The sequence below is a fragment of the Letharia lupina genome, assembly GCF_014066315.1.
Source record: "Letharia lupina isolate WasteWater1 chromosome Unknown contig_24, whole genome shotgun sequence".
NCBI lineage: Eukaryota > Fungi > Ascomycota > Lecanoromycetes > Lecanorales > Parmeliaceae > Letharia > Letharia lupina.
The window spans coordinates 24,194-39,599 of record NW_023502993.1 but is presented as its reverse complement, the minus strand read 5'-3'; the positions used below and the strand labels follow the sequence as shown (position 1 = coordinate 39,599).

The following is a 15,406-nucleotide window of genomic DNA, read 5'->3' as shown; positions in this document are numbered from 1 at the left end:
TATATTAGACGCGTTCGAAATCGAATAATAATTCTTTTATCTATTTATATAATTATTCTTCTTTTACTATTTTATTAATTATATTAATTTTATTAATATAAATATATTTATTCTCGATACTCTCGTATTTAATTAAATAAGAGAAAGATTTATAATAGACGAATATAAAGAATACTATAAAGAATATTACGAAGATAGTTATTAGTAGTAATAATATAATAAATATACTCTTTATAATCTTATATTAATTTATTTAAATAGTATAAGAGAAGTTAATATAGTAGATAAATATAAAGAATATTATAAAGAAATTAAGCGATAACAAGATTTTTAATATTAAGAATACGACTTAGCTCTCTAAGATTCCACGTTATATACTCTTTATAATTCTATATTAAATTACAAGTAAAGGCCTATGAATTAAATTCATGGAGTTGGATTTTTCTAAGTCAAATCGAACTCAGATCGCTTGCTGTGCGTTTTTGACCTACTTTCACCACTATAAAATTGATTTAATCTATGTGGTATATAGATATATATGTGCGGAGAGAGGCGCGCTAAGGCCTAATTAGGAAGGTATATCAAGTGTGAAAGATTGATCCGTAATAATTGTCTATAAAAAACAGAGAAAGGCCATGTCCTTATGGCAAGAAGTATCGAAATACCGGAAAGAAATGGAGACAACGTGTCAATTAGTGGTGTGAATCCCACAATATCTTCTGCCGCAGTGAAATTTTTCGAATAATGAAATAGCTATAGATATCGGATGGTTTCAATTTGTCCAAATATGCATCGTCCGATGTTTCTCCTGCAGAGGCCGCAGTGATGTATTATATTAATGCAGTGGGGATGATAGGCCAAGTTGCAGTGGTGTTCTCCGCTTGCTGAGTGATGATTTGATGTAGAACCGTGGAGAGTATATGATGTGGGATCTTGGAGAGCTGAGCCGTGTTCTTGACGATGGTGGCCTTGTTGCCGCTTGGTTTCTCCGCAGTGTTCTCCGTAGTGTTCTCCGTAGTGTTCTCCGCATTTGCCTGTTGTAGTTTCCTCCTCTTACTCCTTAATGTAGTGGGGATGACAGGCCAAGTTGTAGTGGTGTTCTCCGCTTGCTGAGTGATGATTTGATATGGAACCGTGGAGAGCATATGATGTGGGATCCTGGAGAGTTGAGTCGTGTTCTTGACGATGGTGGCCTTGTTGCCGCTTGGTTTCTCCGCAGTGTTCTCCATAGTGTTCTCCGCAGTGTTCTCCGCATTTGCCTGTTGTAGTTCCTCCTCTTACTCCTTAATACAGTGGGGATGACAGGCCAAGTTGTAGTGGTGTTCTCCGCTTGCTGAGTGATGATTTGATATGGAACCGTGGAGAGCATATGACGTGGGATCTTGGAGAGCTGAGCCGTGTTCTTGGTGCTGGGGCCTTGTTGCCGCTTGGTTTCTCCGCAGTGTTCTCCGCATTCGCCTGTTGTAGATCCTCCTCTTGTTTAACTGAGTGCGAGGGTACCGAGGGTAAATGTGTTCATATTGGTGGAATTGGTAGAATTGGTAGAATTGGTAGAATGGTGGAAGAAGAATGGTTACACACCGATCCCGGACGCGTCTGGTGTGATTATCATATTTGAATGTCAATTTAATCCACCAATAGTAGGCCAAACTTCATAATTTTTACATCGTTAGAAAGCGCATATTGAACTCTATAATTTACGAAATTATGAAGTAACAGCATCCTTAGGGAGCTGGTTATTTCAGAGTATAAGACTTCTGCACATAGATTTTTGTAGATTTTTGATGGTTGCGGACGCTAATTTATTTACCCGCGGTGTCTAACCAAAAAGCGTAGACCTGACGAATTTATAATTGGCTGCATATACAAATTCAAGGTTTTCTAGTTCAGCCCTACCTTATTCTTTTATATATACTAATTATTTAATAAGTAAAGAATATTATTATAACTTAATTTATTATCTCTATTATATTAAAGAATAAGAGAAGAAATTATAATAGATAAATATAAAGAATACTACGAAGAATATTACGGAGAATATTATAAAGAATACTATAAAGAAACTAAGCGATAATAAGATTACTATCGTTAAGAATATAGCTTAACTCTTTAAAATCTTATATTATATTAGTTATCTACCTAGTTAATTACTTAATTAATTACTTAATTTAATACTCTATAAAAGAAAAAGTAAAAGAAGAAACTATAATAGATAAATACGAAGAATATTACGAAGAAATTAAGCGATAATAAAATTACTATCGTTAAGAATATAATTTAGCTTTTTAAGATTTTAGATTATATTAGTTATCTACTTAGTTAGCTATTTAATTAAATACTTAATTTAATACTTTATAAAAGAAGAAATAAAAGAAGAAACTATAATAGATAAATGCGAAGAATACTACGAAGAAATTAAATAATAATAAGACTATTATCGTTAAAAATACGACTTAACTCTTTAAAATTTCACGTTATATACTCTCTATAGTTTTATATTAAATTATTACTTAGTAAGCGAAGAATATTATTATAACTTAATCTATTATTCTTACTATATTAAGAAATAAGAGAAGAAACTATAATAGATAAATACGAAGAATACTATAGAGAATACTATAAAGAATATTACGAAGAAATTAAGTAATAATAAAACTATTATCGTTAAGAATACGACTTAGCTCTTTAATATCCCACGTTATATACTCTCTACGATTTCATATTAAATTATTACTTAGTAAGCGGAGAATACTATTATAACTTAGTTTATTATTCTTATTATATTAATATAATATATTACTATAATAACGTTATAAGAGAAGAATCTACTATTATAGTTAATTAAGCCTCTATAGAAGAAATATTAAATAATATATATTTAAACGAATTAAAGTCGTTCGATATCTATAGCTATTTTATTATTCGAAAGATTTTACTACGATAGAAGATATTATAGAATTCATACTTCTAATTAATATATTATCTTTATTTCTTTTCGATATTTTAATACTTCTTATTATAGAGATATAATCTTTCTCTATCTTTTATAGATAATTATTATAAATTAATTCTTTATACTTAATATATCTTTCTAATTAAATCTTAGCGCGTCTCTCTTTAAATATATATATCTATATATTATATAGATTAAATTAATTTTATAATAATAGAAGTAGATTAAAAACGTATAGTAAGCGATTAAAGTTCGATTTAACTTAGAAGAATTTAACTCTATAAATTTAATTTATAAATCTTTACTTATATTATTATAATAATATAGTATAGATAATAGATTAAGTAATCTCCTTTATAACTTTTAAAGATATTTTCTCTATTACTTTATCTCGTAGATCTTTTATATATTCTAGATTAATTATATAGCGATCTCGCTATAATTAGAATATAATAAAATAATTATTAAAGCTAATTATCGACTATATATCTCTTATAATTACTTTAATTAATTAATATTCTATATTATAAGACTTAATAGCTAAGTTATAAACTTAATTTAAATATTATCTCTTATATTTCTCTTAGATAAATCTCTCGATATTATATAATATCGTATTTTTAATATTTCTCTAGATTTACTTCTTAGTATTTACTAAGAAAATAAAAGCTTAACGAATCTTTTCTTTATTTATATAAAAATCGATATAAGATATTAAGGCGATAAAATTATCGTAGTCTTAAAGAAATATAACTATCGAGTTATAGTTATTAAAGTACTACGTATTAAATATCTTAATAATACTTATCTTCTTATAACTTAAATTAAGATAGTAATTATCGCTATACTCGCGACGATGTTCTTATATATTCTATATTTTAATTAGCTTAAATTTTTTAACGACTAGCTACTTCTTAATATTAAGCTCTAAAAATTAATAGCGTTAGACTTAAATTAAGTTTATAAAATAAGAGTCTTCGCTTATAAATAGAGAGTTATTAGATATAACGCTCTAGCGATTATTATTTTCATCGATAATATTATTAGAATTTCTATTAATATTAGAATTAATATTATAATCGCTTAATTATATAATAAATATATTCTAATAAAAGTCGCTTATTAGATTAAAAATATCGCTAATTAATTATAATAGAACGTTTCTACTTCGTAAATTAATAGAATTAACTTACGAGTTATTTACTATAACTAAATTAGATAGCTTTATATAAATAAAGTTATTAGAACTATAAGATAGTAAGATCTCTTTTAATAAAACTACGTAGTAGTTATATAATTAATAGAATAGATAGATTAATTACTAGATAAACTAATAACTAAAAAAAAAAAAAAAAAAAAAAAAAGAGAATTTATAAGTATTTAAGACTTTATTAAGTATATTAGATATTTATTTTAGCTGCGTAGCTTATAATCTAATAAGCGATATAAGCGAGCCTATTAATTCGCTTCGAGTACTTTTACTCTTATAAATAATATATAAGCTATAAGAGAGTTTAGACTACTATTATAGAATAAGAATATATTATTATAACTATCGAAGCTTATCGTAATATAATTAATTTAAGATATATTATCGAATATAATATTCTTAAAATAAGTCTACTTTTATAAGAAGAGTATCTTATCTATATAGTCTTTAGATATATAATTTAAATAACTATATTTAATATATAGACGATTATCGACTCTAATATTAAACGACTTCGTATTATTAATAAAAGAATTCTTCGAAGTTTTTCGATTAGAAAGATTCTTTAATAGAGTTTACTAATATTAGCGAGAATAATTTTATAAAAATAATTAATTTTATAATAAAGGTTCTTAATTTATACGATTTAGATTATATAAGAGAGATCTCTATAGTTATAGAGAGAGTATCTAGACTAGTATTATAAATGTCTTATACTAATATAAAATAGAAGATTAATAATTATTAGAGTAGTTATTACGATCTTAAGCTTTTATATAATAAAAGACTAGTAAAGTATTAATCTACGTTTTAGATATATTTCGCTATATAATCTTCTTATAGAATTAAAGCTTATTATTCTTAACTTTATTTTTATAAAGCTTTTAAATTTTAGCGTTAACTCGAGAAGTAAACTTAGTAATATTATAAAGCTTCTTTAAGAAGTAATTTAATAAGTTTATATACTTAGCACACTTACGTTTAACTAACTAATTTAAGATTTTATAAATCTAGATATATAGAAAGATATCGAGTAAAGAACTTTTAGCTAGAGATAATATCTCGCTAATATTAATATAATTCTTCGCTTTATACTTATATATTAAGTTAAATACTCGACTATAGTAGATTATAAGAGTTTTATTAAACTTCTAATATAATTTAGCTAGCTTTACTTCGAATATAATAATAAATATAGCTTCGATAACTTTTTCGAGAAATCGCTATTTTAGTAATAACGTGAATAATATAATAGTTTTATACGTATATACGTCGCTACTTAGTAAATCGATAGATTTAATATTAATTTTAATTTACTTAATCGTATTCTCTATTAATAGTAAATTGAGATACTATATATAGAGTTAAGATAGTATTATATCTATAATAATATTATAATACGATAATAGCTTAATCTTAAAGACTCTTAGCTAGCGAGCTATTAAATTCTTCTCTATAAATTTATTATAAAGCGAGAATATAAAATTTACTATAACGAGTATATAAGATATTAATAGAGAAGTTAAGGGGTTATTAAAGACTTTAAGAAAATCGCTTCTATAGCTACTATTATAAGAGTTTAAGCTAGTATAGTAATCGCTAAGAAAAGCTTTCGTAGAATAAAAAGAAATTGCTTTCTTAGATTAATCTAGCGAAGTATTCTTTTAATAGAATTCTAAGCTTATTAAAGTAACGTAGTTAAAGTTTAAGTAGTCTAGAAAATAATAGTATACTAGCTCTTTAAGTAGACTTCGAAATTAAGATAGACTTTTTAAGATAATTAGAATAAAGTAATATATAGCTTAATAATTATAATAAGAGAGTATAAGATAGAGTATTCTAGAAATAGTAGTTATAATATAATATTAAGTTTATAAACGTAGATTATATCTAGTAATAGCGAAAGATTACTATAATATATAATAGACTAATTTAATAAGTATAATATTCTTAATAAAAGAATCTTATAAAAAAAAGATAGAATTTTAGAAAGCGAATTATAAAGTTATAAGACTATATTTATAAGTAAAATAAAGCTATAAATAGCTTTAAAACGATAAACGAATATATTAATTAACTTACTAGATTATAGATATTTAAGTAAGATCTTTAATTATATAATAATAACTAGTCTAATATAGATAATAAAAATAATAAATTCTATGAAAGAATACTATAGTAGGATATATCTTATTAAGCTAAGCTATATTATATATAAACTAACTATAAGAGATTATAAGAAAGTTACGTCTAATAACTAAACGTTTTAAAGTCTTTAAAATATTATAATATTAGCTCCTTCGACTATCGTATAATATATCGCGTATTATTAAAGCTAGTAATTACTAGTTATTATTAATTATCTATTTTATATATATAAATATTTATATATCTTATAAATTAATAATTAGTCTTTTAGTTATAATTATTCTTTCTAATATATCTAATATTCTACTTTTAATAGATTATAAGCCCGAAAGCGAGTAGAATAATATCGAATATTCTTATACTTTCTAATATGAATATTAAACTAAGTCTTCGATAATCGTTTATAAATAGATATATCTTATAGCGATAGCTCATTTTTTTAACTTATATCTATCGACGAGAGAATTATCGCCATTTAATCTCTATATAAAAAATATCGAATTAAAATTCTTATTTTATTCGAGATCTCGAAATAATACGAGTAAACTATTAAAACTCTTAGATTATTTCGAGGTCTCGAAATAATACGAGTAAACTATTAAAACTCTTAGATTATTTCGAGATTTCGAAATAATATAAATAAATTATTAAAACTCTTAGATTATTTCGAAGTCTCGAAATAATACGAGTAAAATATTAAAAATTCTTATATTATTTCGAGGTCTCGAAACGGGTATTTAAAAGCCTCGATACTCTTTTTATTTTTCTTATCGAGGTTTTTTATAGATTTAACGAGGTCGAATAAATAATTAATCTCGAATATAAAGCGTAAATTTGAAAATTAATATATATGAAATACGATATACTAAGATTTAGAGAATCTAGCTTCTAAGACTATCGAGAAGTATTATAATATTAGCTCCTTCGACTATCGTATAATATATCGCGTATTATTAAAACTAGTAATTACTAGTTATTATTAGTCATTTATTTTATATATATAAATATTCGTATATTTTATAAATTAATAATTAGTCTTTTAGTTATAATTATTCTTTCTAATATATCTAATATTCTACTTTTAATATAGAATATATATAAAGACTTTAAAGAAGTTAATTAATTAATAGAAGCTTCTATAGAGAGACTAGCGTCGTTATATTACTAAGAGTAAACCTTAACTAAAAAACGTTAAAATAATCAGAGAAGTTAAAGTAGACGCGATTTATATATTACTTATATAGCTATATAATCTTCTTCTTATCTTAAAGTAACTAGCTTTAATCTTAATAATCTTTAATAATTATTCAAATTTGTCTTTAAAATCTTTGCGGAACCTATCTAGTGAGTGAAACGAGGATTCACTGTCACTGGTTGTGCAACAGCCACTTTTCTTTGCTCTTTTCTCTCTCCCTCTCTTTCTTTCCTTCCTTCCTTCCTTCCTTCTTTCTTTCTTCCATTCTTTCTTTCTTCCATTCTTTCTTTACGTCTATCTCCTTTCTCTACTCCACTCCACTGGTCACTACCGAGTGTAAAACCCTCAAGGAACTAATCGTGTCTCAACCCAATTCCGCTCATCCTTTCACCAAGCTCACCCATAGTGAGCCCTACTCTGCCATCTCACCATCCCGGCCTTCCCTATCTGCCAAGGGAAAAACCATACTAATTACAGGCGGGAGTGAGGGCATCGGCTAGACTATAGTTGCAGCTTTCGCAGCTGCGGGAGCGGCCAACATCATCATTCTGTCGCGCAGAGCCGAGCTGTTGGAGGAAGCCAAGAAGAAAATCGCACAAGCACACTCCGCCACCCAAATCCACACCTTTTCTGCCTCCATTGATGACGCCGACAATGTCAAATCCATCTTCGCTCAAGTCCGAGCCAGTATGGAGGAACCAGATATCCTGGTCCTTTGTGCCGCGCGTGGCCATCCGCCACAGAAACCTTGAGCGTACCAGTAAACAGCTTCTGGAAGGATTTCGAGATCAATGTTAAAGGCAACTTGAATGTCGTGACCGAGTACTTACGCCCGGAGACCTTGATCAAGGAGAAGAAGATCATTACCGTCTCTACTACTGGAGCGCACCAACGCATCCCAGGCATGGCAAGTTACGGAGCGAGCAAAGAGGCCCTCGTGCACATTCTCATGCACCTTCAAGAGGAGCACGCCGACAAGCGTGTTCGTATCACCAGCTACCATCCAGGCGCTATCCTCACGCCTGGCGCGAAAGCTTATGGGTTCGAGACATACCCCATTCCTTGGGAGGATGGTGAGCAGGACTCGGTCTGCAAAATGGATGGTACAAGCTAACGCCTTTTTTAAGTCAACCTCCCTGGCCAATTTGCTCTCTGGCTTGCGTCCAAGGAGGCCGATTTTCTGGTTGGCCGTTTCGTCTACGCTAGCTCGGACGTTGATGAGCTCAAAGCGAGGGCCGAGGAGTTCAAGAACAGCAACCCTCTCAAGATTGGTGTCATTGGTGAGCCTGCTGCGCAAGCCAACGTGACGAATACTACAACATAGAGAAGTTTGAGGATAGAAATATCATGCTTCATCTCAGAAACGAATTTCGATGTAGTCATATGTATCGTCTCGTCGGAATCATTGCAAACCCACAGCCATCAGCCTACAGTATTGATCTGCCCAAAATCATTTCCTCATCTCTTCATTTGAGCTACTTCCTCATTGCCGGGATTCATTCACAGGAATCGCCACAGATTTTAGTCATTCCTTTCCAGCTTCACCGTGCGGATAACCTTTTCCAAGAGACATCTCCCAGTACTCTAAACCCCATCCATCAAACTTTCTTTCTTCCTACACACTCTCTTATACACCAACACTGTTCTGCAGTTTTTCTTGGAAGTATGACAAGACCTGCCCGTATCTCTAGATACATACACCATATACACGCATTCTCTGAATCGAAGTATTCACATTCGACACCTAGAAAACTCTTTAACATGATCAAGATGACAAAGGTTAGGCAAGTAAGTACTGCTTGTTTGGATGGGAAAGACTGGACTATTACAAGTTACGGCTGATACTAGCTAATTATCTCTCATACTAATTGATACCAAGCCGCTCGCGGTCAAGCCTGGCCGCTATGGGGGAGTGCTCGTTAATACTGTAAGGGACGTTCAAACTGGTGGTGACCAGTGCGAATATTGCCAGAACCAGGTCGGCTTGTTTGCGGACTGCGTCACTTCGATAAAAGGAAAGGTGGTTTCTGCGGGAACTGTTACTTCCAGGATCGCACTTCCCTCAAAACTATTCACTGTTCGTTGTTGGAAGTCGACGGCCATAATGTACTCTATATACCCAATCCCACGGGCATGGGCGGAACTAGAGTTCTAAACATGCCAACCAAAGAGACGATCGTGGATGAATACTCTCTGCACGATGCGGCGAAAAAGGATGACAAAGACCACGATAACCAGACAGAGGAGCCACACGGTACTCTGAAAGTGATAAAAGAGAGAAGCCAGAAGCGAAAGTGTCAACAGGAGGAAGTCACGCCAGCGGAGTAGCCGATGGCAGTGGGGACAAGGAAAATTCGACAGTCAAAGAATGCACCCGGCCACTGGTTTCATGCAATCAGATACAGAAGGACCTTTCCCCTTCGGAACAGGGTCTTTCCCCCCAGAGCCACTCTTCCTATTTACATCTCCTCACATGCAATCGAAATCCTCCTGCCGCCACCCCAACGAATTCGCCCAAAGGCCCTGAAATTTTGGGCCACGCGTGGATTAGGCCAAAGGCACTCAGTTATTCTACACGAAGAAGATCCTACCTTCATACCTCAAAGAGCTGCAGAAACCCGGGCGAACAACGCGTAGAATGTGCATTGTTCAAAATCACGGCACGCGCTCAGCAGTGAATTACGAACGTCCGCACAAACGGAAGCATGACATCGAGACTCTAGAGCATCCGGGGCAGTCGCCTCACCAGAACCTATGGAAACCGTGTAGAACAGAGTTCGCCGTAGGAAGTGGAAGACATAAATGACTCAGAAGAGTCATTCTCCGGGTCATTGCTCTGGAGGCAGTCCAGGCCAGAACCGATGAGATGCCTGATTGATGGGTTTAGCTTGTGAACAATGGTGGTAAAAGTATCAAGTCAGCAACATGGTGAACGAATAGCTCTAGATAGACAGAAGTATAGCAATTCGGTCATGAATAAGCTCTTTTTCAATCCGGAGAGAAGGGGAAAGACTCGATGATTGGTCACTTGAAGCTCTACGCCAATGTCGCGCAGTCGAGCAGTGAGCAGCATTGTTGGGCCTTGTGAGGGTATGTGCACTGACTCATTGATACAGATGACAACTCCTTATACCTCTTCAACTACGGTATCCTCTGACACGATCAAAGTTTATCCACGCCTGACCCATCATCAGCACCCTCTGGTACGGAGCTCTCGCTCCCTGATGGTGAGACAATCCCACTCGATCGACTCCACGCTTCGCTGATAAGGTCTCTAGAATACGACCAAGAGAATAGTAACATTGAGGATCACGCGGATGACTACGGTTCCGAGTCTTGCAAAGATGGCAGGGCAGACTCCATCGGAAATTTCCAACCACCGAGAAGCAATGCCAGACAGGGCCCAAACATTGAGGCTGTTTGCGAGCTACATCCGTATTCCGGGAAAGTACGAGAGCGGTTTGAAAAAAGTAGGAAGTCGAGGCGCAAAATTGGCTTGTAACTCCAGAATGTGGCAGAGGTGGAGGAATCGGGAGCGCGTCTCCCAATCAATCTCAAAAGGAGCGATGATTAAATCAGAAAAGCCCACCAAGATGTTGACAAAAACTCTGATTTGCGAGGTCATTTACGAATATTCGCATCTACACATGGCTCTAAGTACACAAATGATCTACATTCGGAGGGTGACAGTAGAAGGAAAAGTCTTTAGAGTAGAAGAATCAGAATCATGGCCAAAAGATATCTACTCGCGAAAAAGAAGGATAACGATCTCGGTCTTGAGGAGATAACCCTTCACCATAAGCTTTAGGTTGTGTTTTGCCGAAGACGATGATCGCCATGAGATAAAGCTCAACGAGTGACTTGCAATTTCAATAATCACCAACGCAAAAGCTGCGACTAACATGCAACAGGTTTGATTTTACACCTCGTGCACTGTGTGCATCTACCGGAAATGACGATCCAACCAATATATCTCGCTCGCAGCAAACTTTTTCACGAATGGCTTCTCGCGCGAAGGTGAAAGACATCACCTTCCGACCGCTCTCCTGAATCTGACGTGAAGGTATCAATCACTTCCCGAACCAGGCTACAGATCTTCATGCATGATCTGCCACGGATCAAGAGTGGTTTTCTATCAAGACCCTTGCCAACTTAGTCCAATGCCACAACGAGCGAGGGAAAGTTTGCTGGTTGATGGTTGGTACTTAGTTGGTGACTAGGGTGGTGGAGTAAGAAAACAAAGTGCTAGGAAAGTAGGCTGCGCTTCCACTAGGACATGAGCTACAGCTCGAACAATTAGCTCAGCGTTGACTTGCTACCAGTCTCACGGTTCTTGAGATTGTTAAGACTTTGGTACGGTTTCCAGAAGAGCTTCCAAGAGCCTCTATATTGCGATATTTACTCGGCACGATGCAAAAGCTACTGCTAAAACCTACCCTATATCAGCTTGAAGGAGACCAGCATAAAATCCTTGAGTTCTCCGGCCTTGCTAGTAATCAGGAGAGTCTTTACGAAAGTACTATAGTAGCAAGAAAATATTGTTGAAGAAAGAGAGCCTCCGTAGGGCTGAGCTACTCTAATCATCACGTGATGACACGAGTGCCAAGAGTGCCAAGCCCCCACTGAGCTCGGAGCTACCCCTCCGAGCCCTCCTCTATGTCCTCCTGCCTTCACCATCTCTATGCTTCAACAACTTTTCACTCTCCATCCTCACACCACTGTTTTGGATGTTGTCCCCCGGAGCATCCTGAGCGGTAAAGAAACCCACAATGTTGGACCATCCAGCAGCTGACTGAAACAGTGGTCGCCTTCACGCCTTTACCCAGCTTCCCCAGCTCACAGCAGCCTCTGCCCGAGCAGTCTCACCTTTCCTCCATTGTCTCTCCTCACAAAAAAATACCACTGTCCGAAGACTCAAGCGAGTCGACTGCGAGAGCGATTCATCGTATCCCCAGCCCATCTCAGGAAGTACCCAGTCATAGCGCGGCAGGAACCATGGATGCCACCGCAGGCCTCAAGCGAAAGCCGGAAGCTGGGCAGACAGAGGCTAGAAAGAGGCGGGCAACAGAAAGCCCATGCCGAGACGTCCTTAAGATGGAGGGTGATATTGGTAGTGACAAGGATATGATTCAAGAGCGGAAATAAGCGTGTTGCTTTTATGGAACAAGAAGATGAGCATCCACAGCCTTTGTAGCTCAACGGTAGAGCGGAGAAATAAGCGACTCGGACGAGGAAGAGGAGGAGGATGAGGATGAGGATGATGAGTTTACACGAGGAGTCCTTGGGGGATTTCAACGAGCTTAGCGAGCAAAGAGACAGCGTTGAAGACGATGAGGGCGATAAGGACGATGGGGACTATGAGGGTCCGAGGAATTCAAGTGGCTCAAATCTATCAACATCCCAATCAAGGCCGACGATGCTGCAGACTCTCCTCGAATTGGCTTTTGTGAAGCCAAGCTCATTGATCGCGACTACATCCGAGCCACCTTCCATCGTGACATAGAGGAGCCCTCAAATGATACTGCGACTGATGGGTTTGGTGTCTTCAACCGATGAGGCTGCCTCAAGCCCGAGTTTCTGAATCATCCTGTCAGAAAGGGAACAGGTGTATGGGGGCCGGAGCTGAACGACGGACGATTCCTGCTGATTGAGACCCTTTCTATTTAGGAAGAATATCAGCGAAAGGGCTATGGCAAGAAGCTCTTTGAACAAGTTTGGGGAAAAGCCCAGAATCTCGCTATGCAAGAAGATAAAGACCGCAGGGCTGCTCGCAAGGGGAGACTCGAAGAGATCTGGAAGACACCCGCACCGAAGGCGAGAAGCCCACAGAGACCGACGATGATTTCCTTGATCGATTGACAAATCTTCCGACCGGATCAGAAAGCCGCGTTTGGTTGCAACTTCGCTATTGTCTGGGCCACTGTTCTTAACACCAGTGATGTCGAAGCTGAAGCGGATAAGCTCTCGTCCACTGAACGGGAGCTATTCTATCAGAGGAAGCAGGACGCCTTGGAGGACTTCTGAAGAGCCATGGGGTTCCGGCGCATTGGCTCGAGCTCGTTCTTCTGCTTAACACAGAATCCAGGTCATGCCTCTCACTACCTGCTGCCACGAGATGACTATACACGCCCTGCCGCTCTAGAAGCGTCTGCTCGCGCAGAGGGTCAAGACCTCCCACTCATGGATCCTATTGACGACCCGAACGCTTTGGAACAGAAGAAGTACAACGATGCTGAAACGAAGGAGCTGCTGGAGGCTCGCCTTCAGTCTTACCCTGGGACGGACCCCACATGGATTTCTACTGATAGACATAATAACAACATACTGCACGTGTTGGCTCGGACAGCCAAGTCGAGTCGCTTGCTTGGGCTCTTAGCTTACCTTTTGCTGATAACCTACGATCGGCTCGCAACCTTGAAGGAGAGACACCGTTGGAGGCATTGAGATGTCCGCTCGAGTCAAACAGAACGGAAATAGTGCGGATTGGCCGAGGTCGTGATGTCGGATCTATTCTCAGGTTTTACACCAAGTCAAGTCGAATGTCTTAGGCTGCTAGGGAACCTAAACCCCTCTGCTGATGAGCTGATACGCCTCGCCTTCGGGTGCAATTGTGGACAATACCTGGGCGGGTCTCTGAGCCCTCGAAATCTGTTCGCCCTTCTCTGTCAGGCTGAGATCAATCATGATATGCTCAACGATGAGTTATATACCAACTATATATCTGACATGGACTGGTGCCAATGGCGAAAAGACATGTTTGAATATCTTGTTCCCAGCGTCAGAGCCAATTTACGAACAAACAAAGTCTTTGCGCCAGGGCTTCACAAATCTTTTCGGCCACGTCGCTGAGATGCTACGAGCCAAGAAGCTGCCCTTGACGGATGCTATCCTCCACTACGCGGCAGGTGAATGGCCGTCCTACGTCAAGAGTTTCCTGCAACGAGGCGGAACAGTATACGCAGTCGTGCAAGCCTGTTTTGACTGTGCCATGAATTAAGACATCTACCTGGGGGACGGCGAACATCACCTCACCTTCCAAGAAGACATTGACGCAATGCCAGCCTGCAGAAACGATGGAGGATTCGTCTTCGCCCGCCGTCAATGTCGGAGATTGGAAGGCTTGCCCGACGAGGTAAATCCGAGAGTCGGGATGGGAGGTACCTGGGATGGGTTGGTCATTTCACGGCACTTTTGAGAGTCTGCTTCTGTTCGTTTTGCTTGATTCTATGCTGAGTTCGAAAGTGCTTCGTCTCTGGCAGTCGTATTAGAAGGGTGCAGGGACTGGCTGGCGAGAGTATCTCCATGACGAGCTTCAATTGCACTGCTAGCAGATCAAATAACATTGCAAAGCTAGCATGTCACATTCTCAGTATAGCTACTTTCGCATCACAATCCACTCTGCTCCATTGCTTGAGGTAGTATCGCTGGCCCATCTCAGGGCCAAGCACTTAGTCGGTACCGCATGGAACATTTCCCTGTAAGTGCGCGTCTTACGCTTTCGAGCGGTATGTTGGTACGTGACACATATCAGTCGCTTTGTCAAGCAAACGCGCCCTTACCTACCTACAGCACCACGACTCTCTCGCCGTTGCTCCGCTTACCCCAAAGGACGACACGTATGCAAGTGAAGTGCCTCTGTCAATCTTTATCTCCCCACCAAAAAGACAGAGTCGCAGATGGTTGACCGTGAAGCTATCTTGTCCCAATACCGTGACATCTCATATCGATCATTCACTTCAAACCTACCATCAAGGAGCCGAAGCAGCCAAAGTATTTTTCAGCTTTACCAGTGCATATGGAACCAAAATCTTAGGATATGCTAACGGAGACGGAGCCCCATGATAAGCCCCCCGCGTCCAGTGCCTCCACCAGCAATCCTACGTCCATCGAGACCTGACTT

General features: G+C 37.1%; 4 protein-coding genes across 4 annotated transcripts; 3 read left to right on the top strand and 1 right to left on the bottom strand.

Moving 5' to 3' along the window:
- Positions 1-830: 830 nt before the first annotated feature.
- On the bottom strand, positions 831-1,229 carry HO133_006249 (uncharacterized protein; the record flags this gene model as incomplete). The annotated part of the gene is made up of 1 exon (XM_037297148.1): positions 831-1,229. One exon carries the CDS (start codon positions 1,227-1,229, stop codon positions 831-833), a length of 399 nt encoding a protein of 132 aa, XP_037147273.1.
- Positions 1,230-8,160: 6,931 nt separating this feature from the next.
- Positions 8,161-8,830, top strand: HO133_006248 (uncharacterized protein; the record flags this gene model as incomplete). Its single annotated transcript, XM_037297147.1, has 3 exons — positions 8,161-8,193; positions 8,285-8,579; positions 8,634-8,830. The coding sequence occupies 3 exons, from the start codon at positions 8,161-8,163 to the stop codon at positions 8,828-8,830; spliced, it is 525 nt and encodes a 174-aa protein (XP_037147272.1).
- Positions 8,831-9,267: 437 nt separating this feature from the next.
- Positions 9,268-9,834, top strand: HO133_006247 (uncharacterized protein; the record flags this gene model as incomplete). Its single annotated transcript, XM_037297146.1, has 2 exons — positions 9,268-9,294; positions 9,556-9,834. 2 exons carry the CDS (start codon positions 9,268-9,270, stop codon positions 9,832-9,834), a joined length of 306 nt encoding a protein of 101 aa, XP_037147271.1.
- Positions 9,835-13,536: 3,702 nt separating this feature from the next.
- On the top strand, positions 13,537-14,503 carry HO133_006246 (uncharacterized protein; the record flags this gene model as incomplete). Its single annotated transcript, XM_037297145.1, has 2 exons — positions 13,537-13,936; positions 14,283-14,503. The coding sequence occupies 2 exons, from the start codon at positions 13,537-13,539 to the stop codon at positions 14,501-14,503; spliced, it is 621 nt and encodes a 206-aa protein (XP_037147270.1).
- Positions 14,504-15,406: the final 903 nt, after the last annotated feature.